General features: G+C 33.0%; 3 protein-coding genes across 3 annotated transcripts in view; 1 reads left to right on the forward strand and 2 right to left on the reverse strand.

Moving 5' to 3' along the window:
* LOC140057019 (dynein axonemal assembly factor 8-like) overlaps positions 1-17,228 on the forward strand; it is a 45,726-nt gene that overhangs the window by 15,441 nt on the left and 13,057 nt on the right. The gene's annotated exons all lie outside the window — the stretch shown is intronic.
* LOC140056167 (cell adhesion molecule CEACAM2-like) lies at positions 894-14,054 on the reverse strand. The gene is made up of 10 exons (XM_072101455.1): positions 13,976-14,054; positions 9,519-9,708; positions 5,443-5,787; positions 4,981-5,256; positions 4,291-4,545; positions 3,571-3,861; positions 3,134-3,259; positions 2,856-2,874; positions 2,410-2,491; positions 894-2,036 (listed from the first exon to the last, which is right to left on the reverse strand). Exons 2-10 carry the CDS (start codon positions 9,583-9,585, stop codon positions 1,962-1,964), a joined length of 1,536 nt encoding a protein of 511 aa, XP_071957556.1. The 5' UTR covers positions 9,586-9,708; positions 13,976-14,054; the 3' UTR covers positions 894-1,961.
* Positions 14,485-16,414, reverse strand: LOC140057316 (uncharacterized). Its single transcript, XM_072102923.1, has 4 exons — positions 16,307-16,414; positions 15,920-16,016; positions 15,606-15,705; positions 14,485-15,421 (listed from the first exon to the last, which is right to left on the reverse strand). Exons 1-4 carry the CDS (start codon positions 16,395-16,397, stop codon positions 14,756-14,758), a joined length of 954 nt encoding a protein of 317 aa, XP_071959024.1. The 5' UTR covers positions 16,398-16,414; the 3' UTR covers positions 14,485-14,755.

Below are 17,228 nucleotides of genomic sequence, written 5' to 3' on the forward strand. Positions count from 1 at the left end.
AATTACTAAATTAGTAAATAAATTTATTAACACACCCATTTTTGTAAATAATTTGAAGATATCCAAATTGGAATTCATAATATCGACAAAATAGTTAATTGTTAATATAAAAATATATATAATATACAGATTTTAATTTGTAGTTGATGTTTAGAATGTAAATATGGTATCTTTACAACACCGAAACATTCCAATGTAATGCCGTCCACTGGTAACGTAGTTAATGTTACAAAATATTTTTAGGATAGAAAATATTTTTATTATACATATTCCAGTTAGTTGTATATCACATCACTTTTAAGTAAGCATACTTAAATCTCACCGATACATTCCATAAGTAATGCCGTCCACTGGTAACAATGTTATTGTTGCATAATATTTTTGGGATGTTAATACTAGAAAATCTTTATAACATGTGTTTTTGTTTGTTATATAACAATACCACATTGCTTTTAAGTAAGTGTACTTAAATCTCACCGATACATTCCAAATGTTATGCCGTCCACTGGTAACAATGTTACATAATATTTCATAGTTTGTATCTTGAAAGTAAAATGAATATTCAAAAGTTTAAAATACCAACATTTAATGATGGAAAATCTTTCCATTCATTTTTTCGTATTCGAAATTTGTGTATATATTTGTTCTAAAGTCTGTATATTTATGATTGAAAAGAATTTATAAAGGTTTATTTGTTATTGAATTTGTCTACTGAAAGTGTTTTGATTTTATGAATCTAAAGTTAAAACAGTCGGACAGTCGGTCATGTCGGTCGATCAAGTCATGTACTGTCAATTCATGCCATGTCGGTCGGTCGGTCAAGCCAAGTCATGTCCTGTCACGTTATAACACGCTAACAAATATTTAAAGAAATGCAAGTATCATATTCATAATCAATGGAAACATAAAAATAGAATTTATTAAAAAAAAGTGTAATGTTTGTGAATCATTATTACTGTACATTTAAACTACACACATATAGGTACAACGTTTGCATTATGGTTTACTACATACTATCTTCCTTTCTTTTCTGTACATAATGTCTATTTTGCATATAAAGCTCTGTCTACACTATCAAAAAAAGTGATGTGCCCATGAATGGACACGATGTCATACTGCTATACCATATTTTGTCAAACTAGTTTGATAGTGTAGACGGAGCTTTACCTAGTCATAAACTCATGTTTATATACAGTACTGTACTGTTGTTGCATTGACTTTGAACATAATATTGGTAGTTCTATTTTGTTACTTTTAACTCATCCGCAAGATCGTCCCCCTTCAATCGTCCCCCTTCAATCGTCCCCCTTCAATCGTTTGAATTGTGTGCTTTGTACTTCTTGTATTGTATTTTTGCTTATATTTTAAATATATCTAATACAATGCATAGTCTATAATAATAGGTGCTGCTGTTACGGTTAGTACACACTGGAGCAGTGTTCATGTGCGCTAAGCGTTCGTGCACGCTTGACGCGTACATACGCGTACAATATTGTGTGAATCGTCATTATTTACGTTCACCACTTATTACAACGTAGAAAGAACGTAGCACCAATAGGATGTACATCTATTATTGTAAAATTCATCCAGTATCCAATACATCGTATCATAATTATACATTTTATTAATAAGAATTGTAAATAAACATAACATTTACACTTGTACAGTAGTTTCACCTTAATTAAGTACTAGGACATAAAGTGATGTCTACTTAGCTACATGAACTGCTGCAGGTACCTCATTTGCATAGGTTATTGGCGTCTTTCGAATGACCTGAACCATAAAATTGTACACAAATACAGTATTACTGCAGGATACTGTTCATTGATGGCAAGAGGTGATTATGTTCTCATGTTTATGTTGATGAATTGTTACATCAAATTGTGACGTCATATAATTACATCATTAACACTAGAGATATCATTAACATCATTAATACTAAATTAATGTTAAATTGTGTTTTACAAATGCACTGCTTTGCTTTTGTATGCTTTTTTGTTTGACAATCTTGACTGTTCCAAAATATCTGGGCCAATCTACAAAAAAAGTGTTAAATAATGTTAATTATTTAAGAAAAAAGTTCGTTAAACTACGCTAAACTGTTTTCAATGGTCGTTTTATATGGAAATTTATAAAATAGAGAACCAATTAACATCTTAAATATGAACTGTTTGATTAACTATATTTAAGAAAATTATTCATAGAAAAAACCAATTTAGTGTAATGTTTTAGAACTCGTAAACTGAAGGGCCTCTCATCAGAAAATGATTCATAAATATCAATAGAAATACCATTCTTAGATTAAGTAACGTCCCACTTAACTAATCCCTCTATTGTCATTAATTGTTAACTACACAAAGTCATAGAAAGTAGTTTGCTTGTACCAGACGTAAAAAGTAGTTTGCTTACCCCAGACGTTGTGTCCGATGAATCGTCTTTTTCTTTTAGACCAACAAACTCAATTTCATTGTACGAAAATCCGGACTTCATGCTAATAACGAATTAATGAAAATATCTTAATATTAGAGTATAAAATTTGGATCAAATAATAATGATGCTGACGTCATAATGTATAGTAGGTTTATACGAAACTACGCGTGAAAACTAAATCAAAAAAGGGCAAATTTACAGGAAACTGACAGAAGTACCAATCTTTCGAAAAACTCTTCATTTGACATTGAAACAAAGTGACATTATTCGGTAAAAGTTTAGTATTTATGGAATCTGAGATCTGACGATTCTGGTATACTTTACTGATATTTCTAAAGTAAAGGTTTAGTAGTGGCGTTTAACTAGGATTAAATGAATTGATGATAATGTCAAATACCTGTATTATAACAAATAAATAAACTTACGTAGAATCATCGTATTTATCTGAAAAAGAAACAAGATAATCCATAATAAAATAAAGTCATCCATAATAATTACAGGATTGATACAACAAACACAATATATTAATTTAAAACACTATAATATCTACACAAAAGAATACATTTTGGTAAAATTACCGTGACGAAGTCGAAAACCTTTTACGAATATTTCCTACGGTATTTTGCACGTACAAAGGGAATTAAGGTAATACACGTTCTTGACAGACAGTTTAATTCATATATAAATTGATATGCATACTTACATCCTTTTGGCATTCGAGACCGCCTTTTACAAAATAAAAGACAGAAAATGATTAGAACGATAAGAAAGATGAAACCAGTCGTACACGCTGAGATAATGATGATGGTCATTGGCTCCAGTAGTGGTACTAAACAAAACATAAATGAATAATCACAATAAATATGTTTTCACATGTTAAACTCATTTGTCTTCTTACTCTACCGACAATTACACAACAACAATACACACTGTACATACAATACATTTGAACGCGCGCGTCGAAGTTAGACTCCTTCATGGGATTTCAATCAGTTCTAATAATTAACTGCACTGTAATACTGCAATGGAAACTAAATAATAAAAGATTTGTTATGCCACTTTTCCAGCAAAGGTAAGACTATAATATAGAGTTATAATAACATTTATGTTTCGTACCAATTGTTACTACTATGCCGTTACCTTTTATGTGAATACGGAAACTCGCGGAACTTGGGAACGGAATTCCGCCTCGCACTCGACAAGTATATTTCATATTATCATCCATTAGGCTCGCATCAATTATCTCTATGTTCGCAGACGATGACAATTTAACTCCATTTTTGTACCACTCGTACGAATATGTATCTGCTGATTCGCACTCGTTTACACTGCAGACTAACGTCATTGATTTTCCTTCTTTTAGTGAAACCGATTCACCCTCAATAGTACGACCTGTCTTCATGTCACTCACGGTGGCATATCCACAGGAGTCTAGAGAAAGCAACAACAAAATATTTTACAAATTTAGCTAATCAACTGTACATATTAAACAAGATTTCTAGAAAAAAAAGTTACAAGTAGAGAAAAATAGTAATAATACAAGCATGGAAAAATTCCTCTATGTTAATATTGATTTTGAATTCCCAACTTTATGTATTTGGCTAGATAATTAAGACGTATGATATTTCTAAGATCTAGAAAAGTGAGATATCTTAGGTCTTACTTTGATAGATCTTAATTTCTACACACTCTTTTTTTTCAAGTTTGCATTTTTTCAGGAACTTGTTTTGAACCTTTCAGTTTATATATGTGGTATTTTTTACCACATATTTTTACGTCAGTAAGAATTCAGAGGAATGTGGAAAGTAGACATTAATTCGCAGTAAAGGCCGAATTGAATAAATATTGGCCTCCTCCTACCTCCAATGATTACACTAGTCATTTTCTGCATGTGGCCGACTGGATTCGTAGCAGTCAGTGTCAGTTCGTACGACTTGCCAACTTCTTCCTCAGGAACGTAGAAGGTAAAGGAAGACGTGGTCATTCCTTCCACTACATGTCCATCTTTTGTCCACATCAGGCTTGCTGGTGGGTTTGATTCCACCTCAAACGTAACGGTAACGTTCTGGTTGATTACTGTCTTGGTGACACTTATGTCATTGATAACTGGTGAAACTGTAAGAAGAGTGTATAATATGGTAATACAGTTATTTTTTTATAAGTTTTATATTTCATTTCCAAAAACACAAAAGGCCATCATACCAGCTTTATTAAATAATATGCCTACATAAGCTTACTATCAATTTTCTATTTTAGATACATTGCCCTTCCCTCCTCATCAAGAGAACAATTGAAACATTGATTGATTGATTGTATTGATTGATTGATTGATTGATTGATTGATTGTATTAAAGAGTTAGCACACTGTTAAACTTGTTCCATGCCAGAATTAACAGGTTTTTACTGAATGTGCTAAATTTCAGATTATGTTAATTCAAATGTGTAAGTTCAAGATTCTGATTCCAACCCTTCAGTTAGTATTGTTGTATGTTTATTAGTTATTTTTTTATTATTACTTGTCAAAGTTTTTATTTTATTTAAAATACTTACAGTATACTTCTAGTCGTTTTGGAGGACTTGTTTCTTCCCTGACGTTGTTGCGCGCGCCACACACGTACATTCCGTCATCAGCACGTGATACGCTGTATATTATGAGTGTATGGTCACTTCGAATCATGTGACTTCTAGAGGTTAAAGGAAGTTCTATGTTGTCTTTCTTCCAATAAACCGACGGCATGTTGTCACCAGTTGCCCTACAGGTCATCGTGGCGTTACCTCCAACAACAATGCCATGCGATGGCACATTTGATACAGCTTCACTTAACCCTAAGTCAAAGAAGAAAAACAATTACTTTTTTCTGACTTAATACTTTGAGCCTTGTAGTACTACTAGTACGAAAGACACAGTGAACTAATATTCTTGATTTTGTTTGTGTTTATTAAATCTGTCTAGTCCACCATATTGTTTTCTTCAACCTCCCCATGATTTGAATATAATATAACAAAACTTACAATAAACTTTAAGACTGATATCACCAAAGTCTTCATTTGGTGTATCCCCAATGATTTGAACCCGACACCTGTATTTTCCATTGTCTTCCTTTTGTACATTTTGTATCTGCAAGTCTGCTTCTCCTGACACGCTGTGACGTGGGTAGCCGTCCTCCCTATGAGTGGTTCCCTCGGTCCTGGTAAGAATTGGTTGTGGGTTGTCGTACTTATCTAGTAGACTCCAATGTACGATTGGTTCTGCGTTTACACTGGCAATTTTCTTGCTAAATGTACATCGTAGAACTACTGTACTCCCTTCCATTGATTCTGTACTTTGACCAACATTTACTGACGTACCAACAACCACTATAGAAAAAAAACAATTGAATTATTGATTTTTTTTTTTTTAAATCATAAAACGTCTATTAACTCAAATAGTTTACGTTTTCTTTGCCCTTAATTTCCTCAGTGTAGTGCAAATAAGTCTCTGTATCTGTACGACTTTTAATATACCTGTGATCCTCGAATAGAATAGAATAAATGTAGGTAGGCCTAAGACTTAAGCCTACACATCACAAACAAATCACGTAACTTACCCATGTATATAGGTATCGAACAAATACCTGAGTTCATTTGATTTTTTTTTTATTTTGGAATGTTTACCGTAGATATGACATGCACTTTTTTTGTCAAAGGTATCCATTGACAATATAGTCGGCTAGACGGTTTATAAAACCGAAGTTACAACCCATTTTGTTAAAGTTAAAATACTTAAAAATTATCTAAATTGAATAGGGCAGATGAACAACTAAATCCAGCTTTTTAAATATAATAATAGTTACGTTCTTGAACTGTTCACATCCTTTGTAACAATCGTGCTTGCGTTGATTTATGAATAACGCTAGCAGACTTTTAATCTGCTATTTTAGTAAGGAGGTCGTGTTAATGTCACTCTAAAGTTACACTCGACCTATTTTTATAATGTTTTATTACAAAAAGAAAAATGGTTGTTATACAGTAGTAATAATTGTTTATACCTTGTCGACAGACATCCAGATAAAAGGCACCACAATACCCTTGCCAATAGAAACATCTATCCGAATTTATTGTTAGACGTTTTAGCTAGTAATACTGTAGTTGTAAAGTTAATATACCTCTGTCTACACTACAATTTGATGTGCCCAAATATGGTAGTGGTATGCCCAAGTGTGGTGATATGACATAATTATGTCCATATATGGGCACTCACATTTTGTTGTGTAGACAGAGCTTTAGACGTTTTAGTTTGTAAAGTTGCTATAGTATTATATACCATTGTATTAAATAGACAGAAGTGAACGTGATTCTCGCTACTCTATATTACTCCATTCATTGGAATATTTGGTAATACAAACTGCAAAGTGTTTCTATGGAACGCCGTTTACGCAACATTTCAATGATATGAATTTTATGACGCGATATGTGAATGAAATGCATCGATATGAATTGAATGGCGCGATATATGAATGAAATGTTTTGAATTGAATGCTTTGAATTGAATGTTTTGAATGAACTGTTTTGAATGAAATGTTTTGAATAAATTGTTTTGATTGCAATGTTTTGAATGAAATGTTTTGAATGAAATGTTTTGAATTAAATGTTTTAAATGAAATGTTTTGAATGAAATGTTTGAATTGAATTGAAAAGTCAAACTATTGGTGGCGTATGTCATTCCCGCTCGCGATTTTTTTCTCAACCTCTTAGGCCTAAGCGTGGGTAGCCTCATCTCCACGCTGCCTTTACAGAGAATCCTAACAGACCTGAGTTCGGAAATATGTATTCCAATGTTTCAGGTCTGTTAGGATTCTCTGTAAAGGATCCATATTGATGACAGCGTGGAAAGGAGATGAGGGTACCCAGGCTTAGGCCTAAGAGGTTAAAACAAAATCGCGAGCAGGAATGACATACGCCGCCAATAGTTTGACTTTTCAATTCAATTCAAACATTTCATTCAAAACATTTCATTCAAAACATTTCATTCAAAACATTTCATTCAAAACATTTCATTCAAAACATTTCGTTCAAAACATTTCATTCAAAACATTTTATTCAAAACATTCAATTCAAAACATTTCATTCAAAACATTTCATTCAAAACATTCAATTCAAAGCATTCAATTCAAAACATTTCATTCATATATCGCGCCATTCAATTCATATCGATGCATTTCATTCACATATCGCGTCATAAAATTCATATCATCAAAATTTTGCGTAAACGGCGTTCCATATGTTTCACCGAGAATCTTGTGGAGTAGATTATCTAAGCTGGGTCTATAATGTATAGTTTACTACTATTTCAGGCACGTCTGTCCATAGTTTTAACCAGAAACACTTCTATTATGCAACATATATTTGTATACAGTATAGTATAGCTACAGGACTGGCATTTATAATACCCGGGTTAAACGAATCTAGTCAAGTGAAATACAGATAGGCCTATATCACGCAAAAATGAATGAATATATACAGCAGGGAAAAATTTCATTTGAATATTTTGTTTAGCAAAATTGCTAATCAAACTGATTTTTTAGTCAAGAAACATAGTTTTGTATTGTATTTTTTGCTACACAATTGTAGAAATGTGTAGCAAAAAGTTTGTTTTGTATAGCTTTTTGCTATGCTACACTGGCGAAATTATTCCCTGTACAGACGTACTGTAAAGTAATAAATCTTCTTGAAATGTGTTAAAAAGTTATGGAATGAGGTTCTGAACTAAAGCAATAAACACAGAATTACGTTATTATAACACGTGACGTATGTAGGGAGGACACACAAGTACGTGTGTATATTCGAACAGGTGTCTTGCGTTTCTCAACACGCACACTTTTTAAAAGACATGGTTTGTAATGCTTTTGGCCCGACCTTTGACATTGTATAGGGGGATATATATACCCATAGAGATATTATAGTCTTTATGATATACTACATCTTATATATAAACTAAAGTTTTTTATTGATGAAGAAATAAAAGTTGGTCGATCCTACATAAGACAAAAAAAAAAATAAAGTTACTTTATCTCACCATTACTGTTTATGTTTGCGATATGCGACCGATGCGTGGGCGCAATTATGTGCATCAACCCGACATAGACGCACTTATCGAAAGTCAAATGCTGTGAACATTGCCAAATTGCCCATGAATAATAGCCTATATGCATGGTAAGGGTGTTGAGTGCCAATGTTTAAATATCTTGACACCGGTAAATTAAGACACATTGTAAAATTGTCTTTGGTTTGTGGTACTAAGTGAATAAATTACAACATTATAATAGTAGAGAAAAAGTTACTGAAAATCTAATCTAATACTCATAGCAATTATTCATGGGTGGGTTCCATGGGTGGTGGCTGAGAGTAAATGTTTATTGATAAGCCTTTAATTTGATGAGATGGTACTGCAGTACATGTTAAGAAACTATGGAGGAATATTGAAACCTGCGCTAATTCTTCGAACCAAAAGTTTAGATTTCAATGTTGATGTATTTAACGATTGATTTGAAGAGGTTCAAGATCGCTGTTGTTATAATACATGTACCGTACTACACCATTAGACAGAAATAAAAGTGGCTTAAAATAACAAACGTGTATACTTTTCGTATAAACACTTTAATCGTAATAATAGTATGACAATCAACTTAAAAGTATATGAAGGTTATCTCCATTACTTTTTTTTTCATGATTATTGTGTATAAATGACAAACTACAAGAAAAACCAACATAATTGCTTTAGAAACGGTTATTTCTGCTTAGTTAATCTAATGTTTTATTCAATATTTAATTAATATTAATTACATGACACATCTTTGTTTTTGGAATCTTTATTTGTTTACTGATTTTATAGTATATTTCAGAATATCTTAGAATTGCCTTATTCAAATCTGCATATATAATGGGAAAATTGAAAACAGAAAATCAAAAATTAAAGAAAATTAAAACAAGATAAGCGGCCTGGATGTGTCTCTTGATGTTGAAGGGGTACACCCTCCATATATGTGTAGGTTCTGATAAAACAAACTTGACAACAATACAATATAAAAAAGATTGTGAAACAAACTTACCATCAATTACAAACAGATAGCATAGTCCAAGCCAGTACAATCTAAATCCACTAGTTAAATCCTTCATGATTATTTCCTTTTTACGTTAGATATTTCTCTGGTTGCACTCAGCACTGTACTCTTCGAATGGACGCCCTATATAGTTTAGTGGTGCACGACGCTCGAACCCAGTGCGGTCTCTACTGAATACCTGTAATGAAAGAGCGGAAAATACAATATTTATGATTTAGAATGAAAATCCTTCCTCGTTGTCTTCAACAATACAAGTAACAATTGTACATCACGCTACACTGACCCAGTAGTTTTGTCAAAACTCACTCGTATATAACGAAAGTAAACGATAATAATCTGCCGTGCTTCTATGATCATGGCCTTAGAGCTGATGATCTAAAATAATATCTAGCTACACGTATCAATCAATTTGTTTACATTATGTACATGATGTTTTGTTGTATATTGAAATATGTATGAGTAGAAATAGGTACTTTGTACAGTATCGTATCCACCAGATTCCCAGTGCTGTATCTCCACATACAATACTATCTATTTATAAGTATTATTAGGAATATTTGGTAATGCAGCATATACAGTAATTTATTTATATGACATCAACATGTGGTGGCTGTATCATGGAAGGTGATGATCTAAAATCATCATCATCAGCAAAATAATGTCTTGCTACACTTATCATGTCTTTTAGTGGCGTGCAACGCGACTCTACAGATCACTTTGTCGGTCGGTAAACACTAACTTGAGCAAGTGACTGCAGCCGCCATGTATATGGCCTTGTTATATAATTTATATGGAAGATATGTGAGTAAAAATAAGTACAGAGTATAGATCTGTACATTATCGTCATCCCTGTATGTACTGTTGTTCATAGTAATTATCGTAGTTTAATGATAAAACACAACATTATTCTTTGAGCTACACATAATATAATACTTCATCATGCTGTCTTATCAATGGTAGTACTATCACTACGTGATCATTATGATCATTATCAGCCATCATTAGTTTAATATGTTACATTTATGTGCATGCAATGTTGTACATTAAAGTTTTACTTCAATTTGGAAGGAGCAAAAATAGAACATTCATCTCTTATAAAAGTTGACCTTGATACGTGAGTCTAGACTCTAGAGCCCATACGTCACTCCTTACAGCATACTTAAATGATCAAGGGAGTGATAAATCCAATCTTTATTACGGATCACCAATTTTTGTAACGATCTTCACGATCATGAAGGGCACTTTTACGTTACAATAATAAACATTGCGATATGACAGCTTCCAAAACTCTTGTTGTGTTTTTATTATTAATTGACAAGGGAACCACCACTGTATATTTCAACAAAATTAGATTAAAGTTTTATTTTATTATATTAAAGAGATGATACTTCATCGCTTTGGCGATGTATATTATTACAGGCGCTCTAAAATGTCAATGGTACAGTTATAGAAGGGTGCCAATAATTCCAAGAAGAGTGGATTGTACGTACCGCGTATAGACTAGAATGAAGGGTGGGAATTTAGACTAGAAGGCTGACCACTATTTGATACCTCGCCACTATCCAGGTTTATCACCTTATCTCACCTCCGCCAACAATTACAACCCTCAACAAGATGTGTTTCAACCTATTGAGTAGTGCTGCATGAGTTGATCTGGGCCTCAATGGTTCAATAATAATAATAGCTAGTTAGGCCTACACTAAGCAGTATAATAATTTTAGCAGATTATAGAATGCCACAGTATTGCACTGTTGCCTACCGTACAGTACTTTTCCAGCAGTAATTTTATATAATAGACAGTTATATTGGTTTCCATTATCAATAGCGAGATATTTACCACCAAAAGTAAGTTTCATTCTTTAAGTTGTCTTTCATTGTATGGTATAGTTATAAATATGCAGAATTAATAGGTTTAGATTCCTGTAACAATTGTTTCTTTTCAGTCAATTTAATACAATTATTTATGTAAACACGCCTGGTCGGTGAGTGTGTGCATTAGGGTTGACTGGAAACACTCAATGCGTGTGGCTTGTGTCAAAGGGGTGTACCGTACAAACACATTTTAGGTAAAAAAATCGGTGTTAAAATCACACCGGAACATGCCCTATTTCATGAGTTCGAACTTCTACCACATGGTCCCCAGTATTTGAGATAAAAAATGATGTGAAGACATGGTTTTAAGAAAGACTAAGTGTTAAGTAACATTTAAAATAAATAATAACTGTAAAATTGGCCTAATATAGTTGTATTTAAAATTAGAGATAAAGAGAAAACGTATTTGTTTTAGTTCAACATCTGGAATCTGGTTAATCCTTCAATTTTTATGAATTACATTTAAGCATTGTCAAAATGTTTGTACAGTAGTTTCGCAAATTAAAAACAAACAAGCATCAGACAATCATGTTCTGTGCTTGAAACTAAATGTTCCCAAACTATGTGGAGGTAGAAATAATACCGCTAACGGTCCATCCGTCCGGTTTGTGATTCTCATGCACATTAGTTTTCATTGGTTTTGATTGAAAACGTATCAGTGATATTATGACTTTAGTTCATTAAATGTGTCCTTAGAACTAGAAACATTTCGTTTCTTATAGGTTTATCGAACTTTTCTTCACACGTTTTCTCTAAATTCTTTATCATATAGAGAGAATTATGTTTAATAACTTTTCTTACAATTATGCCATATCAAATTATCACAATCGTAAATTTAGTGCGTACGTAAAATGTAAACAGTGAGCATTCATTATTTATGGATGAATACAAAACATAGTAGTAGAAGTAAAAGAAGCAAGTAGGCCTATAATTTCCTGGGAGTGTATACTTTGGTATAAGGCTTGGTTCCCACTAGCATACAACGCAAGGACGTATAGCACGCGCAACGCACACTCTCTCGCGCTGCGCCGCTGGAAACCAAGCTTTAGTACAACCATACATGATTGTGTAAGTGTGTACGTGTGTAACTGGAGATTAGAATTCCTACTAATCAAACTAAGAAACAAAGGTATATCGTTACATGCACAGTGGGACCCTTATCTTATCTATCTACTTATTTAATACTTAAGTCATTAAATCCTCGTACTTAGATTAACATGTTCAATCTATCAATTGTTCTGTCTGGTGCTGTTGGTATATTTTGTTTTACAGAATTGACATTGATATATTTGGTTACCATATACGTTTCCATGGTTTTTGTCTTGAGTTGGTTTGTTTTCCGGTCAAAAAGAGAATTTTAGAATGTTGTGTAGGATTAGGTTTAGTCGCAATCAATGTTCTACTCTTAGGTTGTAGAATTAAGCTTAAATTTATTGGAAACGCTGAAAGCTGGTACTGTAGTAGAGGGAATATTGTGAATGTTTTATTTCGTTTTCTAGCAGTAATGCATAGTCCATGATATATGAGTTCGTGATGGATGTTTATTTTTTCGTCGAGAGATGAATTTGGTAGAACTCTTTTGTATCATCTTTATTTAACTTATGAGAAACAATGAAATGGGTTGGACTAATTTAAAACGTATTTAAAGGTCACTTGTATGGCGGCTTTTTTTATTACTAACCAAGCAATGAGGTCCAGATGGTATTCTCTTCTAGCCAATAGAAATACTGGAATGTTACGCTAATCCTGTGTAATCATTAACTAGATTTACTGGTCTCAACAACTATTCCATTCTACACCATTCTGTTAGTGTCTATTTCAATTATTCAATGCATTTACAAAAATCCAGTTATCAAATTCCTTTCAATTTCATAAATATTTTGAAAAATATAATATCTTTTTGTTTCATTTTGTTTTCAACAATTCCCTTTTTAGGGATTTAAAGAAACATGTTAGAAATCTAAAGATCAAACGTTCAATTCAAGAAGATAAAATATTTTGTATTGCCAACAAAATAAAGTTTTATTTTTAGGCCTACTCGTCAAATGACGTACATCGTGTTGTCATCATGTGTTAGGAGCCAAGAAATTCATCAACAACATTCACAATGTCAATGAAAGAGACAAACAGAAATGTAAGCCTATAAAAACTATATATTATCAATTGCCAATTTTTCTATATATATAGTTTCTGTCTGTGTTAAAAAGTGTCATAAAAAATAGGAATTAGCGGCCCTTTTCTAACAAATTAAGTTTAGTCGTTTGGTCTATTCATTTTAAAGACGATAATACTTAGCAATTGTCTTTTGTTGCTGTAATTATTACGTACATTGATATACAGGCATACTATAAGCAATTATTATACGTCTTATACATAGATTACTACTGATTGTTTTACCTTCGTTCCACACCACATAAACATAATTTGATAGTAATCGTATGAGGGAGTATTCTTCTTATTTTGCTCCTAAAATTCTCCATTAAACCAATACATAAACTTATTTATTACTGACTCTTTTTAAACTTATCTGCTGCGCGACTAATATACTTTAAAAAATACTTTTTAAAACTCACCTTGGATCTTGTTGATGTTGTTAGCTTGCTTAATTTCGGTTGAATGGATTTTAAGTTCTGACTACTCCGCACCTAATACTCTACTCCCAAGGTAACTAGACCGTGTGATAACATACATAGGTATGGCGTGCCACTCAACTGCTCATAAATCGTTTTTCACTTGCGACTGTATGGTACGCTAATCACGACTTAATTTAGATCATCATACAAAGTTCCTAATTTACATTTTGATGAATCTTTATTTTTAATTTTTGTGCATCTGTACGCTTTACGCGAACGTTTTTTTTGGTTTGAAGTTTCGTTGAATTTAAATACCATTCGTTTTAATATTCATAACTTTATTTCAATATGTGAGTGTGATATATGTTGATAGTCATTAACTAATATTTACATCATTTACCCTGGTTCAGAGTAGCTACAAAATATATTCGTTCTATAAATCATATTACAATCTACAGCGTACATTATTTCACTATTGATATATATATAGATTGGCAGTCATTCCCAGTAATAACATTAAACGTATAAAAAAGCTTTTAGTATTGATTACAGTAAAGTAATCGGTCCTCGCCTATTTTATAACAGGCCCAAAGCCAGCCAACAAAAAACCACCTTTAAACATTTTAGGTACCACTTTATATCAGGCCCCTACTAGTAGTTGTCTCCAGTCCCGTCTTGAGTCGATCATGTTTACTGTTCAATGTTCTGACCAAATATCATAACACCGTAGGCTCTTTCAACTCATTACATTGACTTATTTAACCTTGTATAGCTTGCTAATTAAAATGACGTGTTGGTTTTATTAACACTGTTATCATATAATGGGTTTCTGATTTCGTTCATGTGAGATTCATCATCTCCCTCATCGTCGTCTTTGTGGAAGCCGTTATTTCCATACACATGTTGGTTTTTGTTGTCATCCGTACAGTCGTTTTCATCATCTTTTTGTTTTTCATCTTCATTATTCGTGGGTTTCCTTTCATTATTCTCGCGGTGGCTACTTTCATCAGTACTCAAATTGTGATCTTCTTTCTCTTCTTCGCACTCGTCATTGTGATAGTTATCATGTACATAAGGCCGATGTCCCTGTGTGTTTTGGTCTCCATTACAACCCTCGTACTCGTCTTCGTTGTAGCTATCGTGCATACCAGGCCGATGTCCCTGTGTGTTTTGGTCTCCATTACAACCCTCGCACTCGTCTTCGTGGTAGTTATCGTGCATACCAGGCCGATGTCCCTGTGTGTTTTGGTCTCCATTACAACCCTCGCACTCGTCCTCGTGGTAGCTATCGTGCATACCAGGCCGATGTCCCTGTGTGTTTTTGTCTTCATTACAACCCTCGCACTCGTCTTCGTGGCGGTTATCGTATATCGTTGGCATCATTTTTTGGTTGCACTGAATGTTTTCATAAATGCTTTCCCGAAAGTGTGTAAAATCAATATAATCCTATAAAAAATACCCAAATAAATCAAATCAACATTGTTGAAAGATTCCTTCCTTGAACGTTCAGTCAATATAGGATTATGATTGTATTTAGTTTTAGGCCAAATAAAGTCATTTATATTTTTTCTCTGGGTGTAGGCCTATCGAAGTCTGAAAAGAGATCGCGTTAAAAAAACTAAAACGTTACCTTGTCTTCGGATAATAAAGTGTCTAACTGCCCTGACAACTGGTCAAACGATGGCCTATCTTCTGGGTCAAGACTCCAACACCATATCATAAGTTCATATCTAAACAAAAACATATTTTTCTGATACATTAATAACATTGCAAGGTATAATGTGTGGCGAAGTTTATTACGTGTTCTGTGGCGTTTAATAATCCATAATCACATTGCAAGATATAATGTGTGGCGAAGTTTATTATACGTGTTCTGTGGCGTTTCATAATCCATAATCACATTGTCTAGATTAGTAATAAGTATATTATTATTTGATTTCTTACATTGATTGTTCGCAATGATCAGGTTTAGGCATCCGATATCCTTCTTTTATCTTTACGATAAGATCACCTGTTGATATACCTGGATACGGGTGGCCTCCTGTAAACAAGTCATATCATTATTGTAACTATATAATTATCTGATCAACATAGGCCTGTAATCATCATCATTATCATCATCGCCATCATTATCATCATCATCATCATCATAATCATCATCATCATCATCCTTGTCATCATTATCATCATCATCATTATCATCATTATCATCATTATCATCATCATAATCATAATCATAATCATCATCATCATCATCCTTGTCATCATTATCATCATCATCATTATCATCATCATTATCATCTTCTTCTTCTCCTCCACTTCTCTCTTTACCTAAAGTGATAATCTCCCACATTGTAACACCAAAGGACCATACGTCAGAACTCGTGGAGTATGCGTTGTCTAGGACAGCTTCAGGTGCCATCCAACGAATGGGTAGTTGAGGCTACAAAAAAAAAATCAATCACATCAGGGAGATGTAAAATAAATTTAGTCATTGTACAAGTCCCTGCATAGTTCATGTTATGTTATCAGTCAGAGGAAAATAGCAGAAGGCTTCCTACTTTCTAGGAGTGTTATCAGGTAATCTATATTGATCACAGTGCTGCTTTTGCCATTTTCCATCTAACTGTTATATAGATATGTATTTAGAACCCGATTTAGAATAGGTAGATAAATATGAGATCATAACACTATAAACGATCCTCTTCCTATTTGACCGTGAAATTTGCAAAGGTTGATAGGTATATAATTAATGTACCTGGTTGAGGTCCTCGTAAAGTCCACTTTGTTCCTTAGTATACGCCATTCCAAAGTCAGATAGTTTGCATCGTTTATCGTAAGTAAGCAGCACGTTCCTTGCTGCCAAATCACGATGGATACACTAGGAAATTAATTGATGTAATTAACTTTTTTTGAAATCGGTCACCTTATAATTTAAATATAGACATATTTATTAAGTGTAATGATCTATGTAGTTAGACATTTATTAGTGAAATTCGAATGCGCCCTGACTAGTGACACTGTACATATAAATATGTTTATCTACTTGGGATGCGATAACATTTCCAACAAATCAGAACTCAGGAATTTATTCTTGCGAATATATTTTTCTACAAAATAGGCTTCAAGCTATAAGAAGTTATACTATAAGCAAAACTGAGATTCGAAGAACATTTTTTTAAAGGGCTTTTACCTTTACCATTCCCTGGATCCCACATCTGTTTTATTCATTATACGTAACATTTACCTGTAT

Source organism: Antedon mediterranea, chromosome 8, assembly GCF_964355755.1.
Source record: "Antedon mediterranea chromosome 8, ecAntMedi1.1, whole genome shotgun sequence".
Lineage (NCBI taxonomy): Eukaryota > Metazoa > Echinodermata > Crinoidea > Comatulida > Antedonidae > Antedon > Antedon mediterranea.

Excerpts from the sequence above, each read along its gene's own strand:
- LOC140056167 (XM_072101455.1), bottom strand. The coding sequence starts at position 9,585 with ATGAAGGATTTAACTAGTGGATTTAGATTGTACTGGCTTGGACTATGC. Across the intron at positions 5,257-5,442 it reads TATCAGTCTTAAAGTTTATT|GGTTAAGTGAAGCTGTATCA; the intron begins GTAAGTTTTGTT and ends TCTTTGACTTAG. Across the intron at positions 3,862-4,290 it reads GACTAGTGTAATCATTGGAG|ACTCCTGTGGATATGCCACC; the intron begins GTAGGAGGAGGC and ends TGCTTTCTCTAG.
- LOC140057316 (XM_072102923.1), bottom strand. The coding sequence starts at position 16,397 with ATGGCACCTGAAGCTGTCCTAGACAACGCATACTCCACGAGTTCTGAC. Across the intron at positions 16,017-16,306 it reads GTGGGAGATTATCACTTTAG|GAGGCCACCCGTATCCAGGT; the intron begins GTAAAGAGAGAA and ends ACTTGTTTACAG. Across the intron at positions 15,706-15,919 it reads GATCATTGCGAACAATCAAT|ATATGAACTTATGATATGGT; the intron begins GTAAGAAATCAA and ends GTTTTTGTTTAG.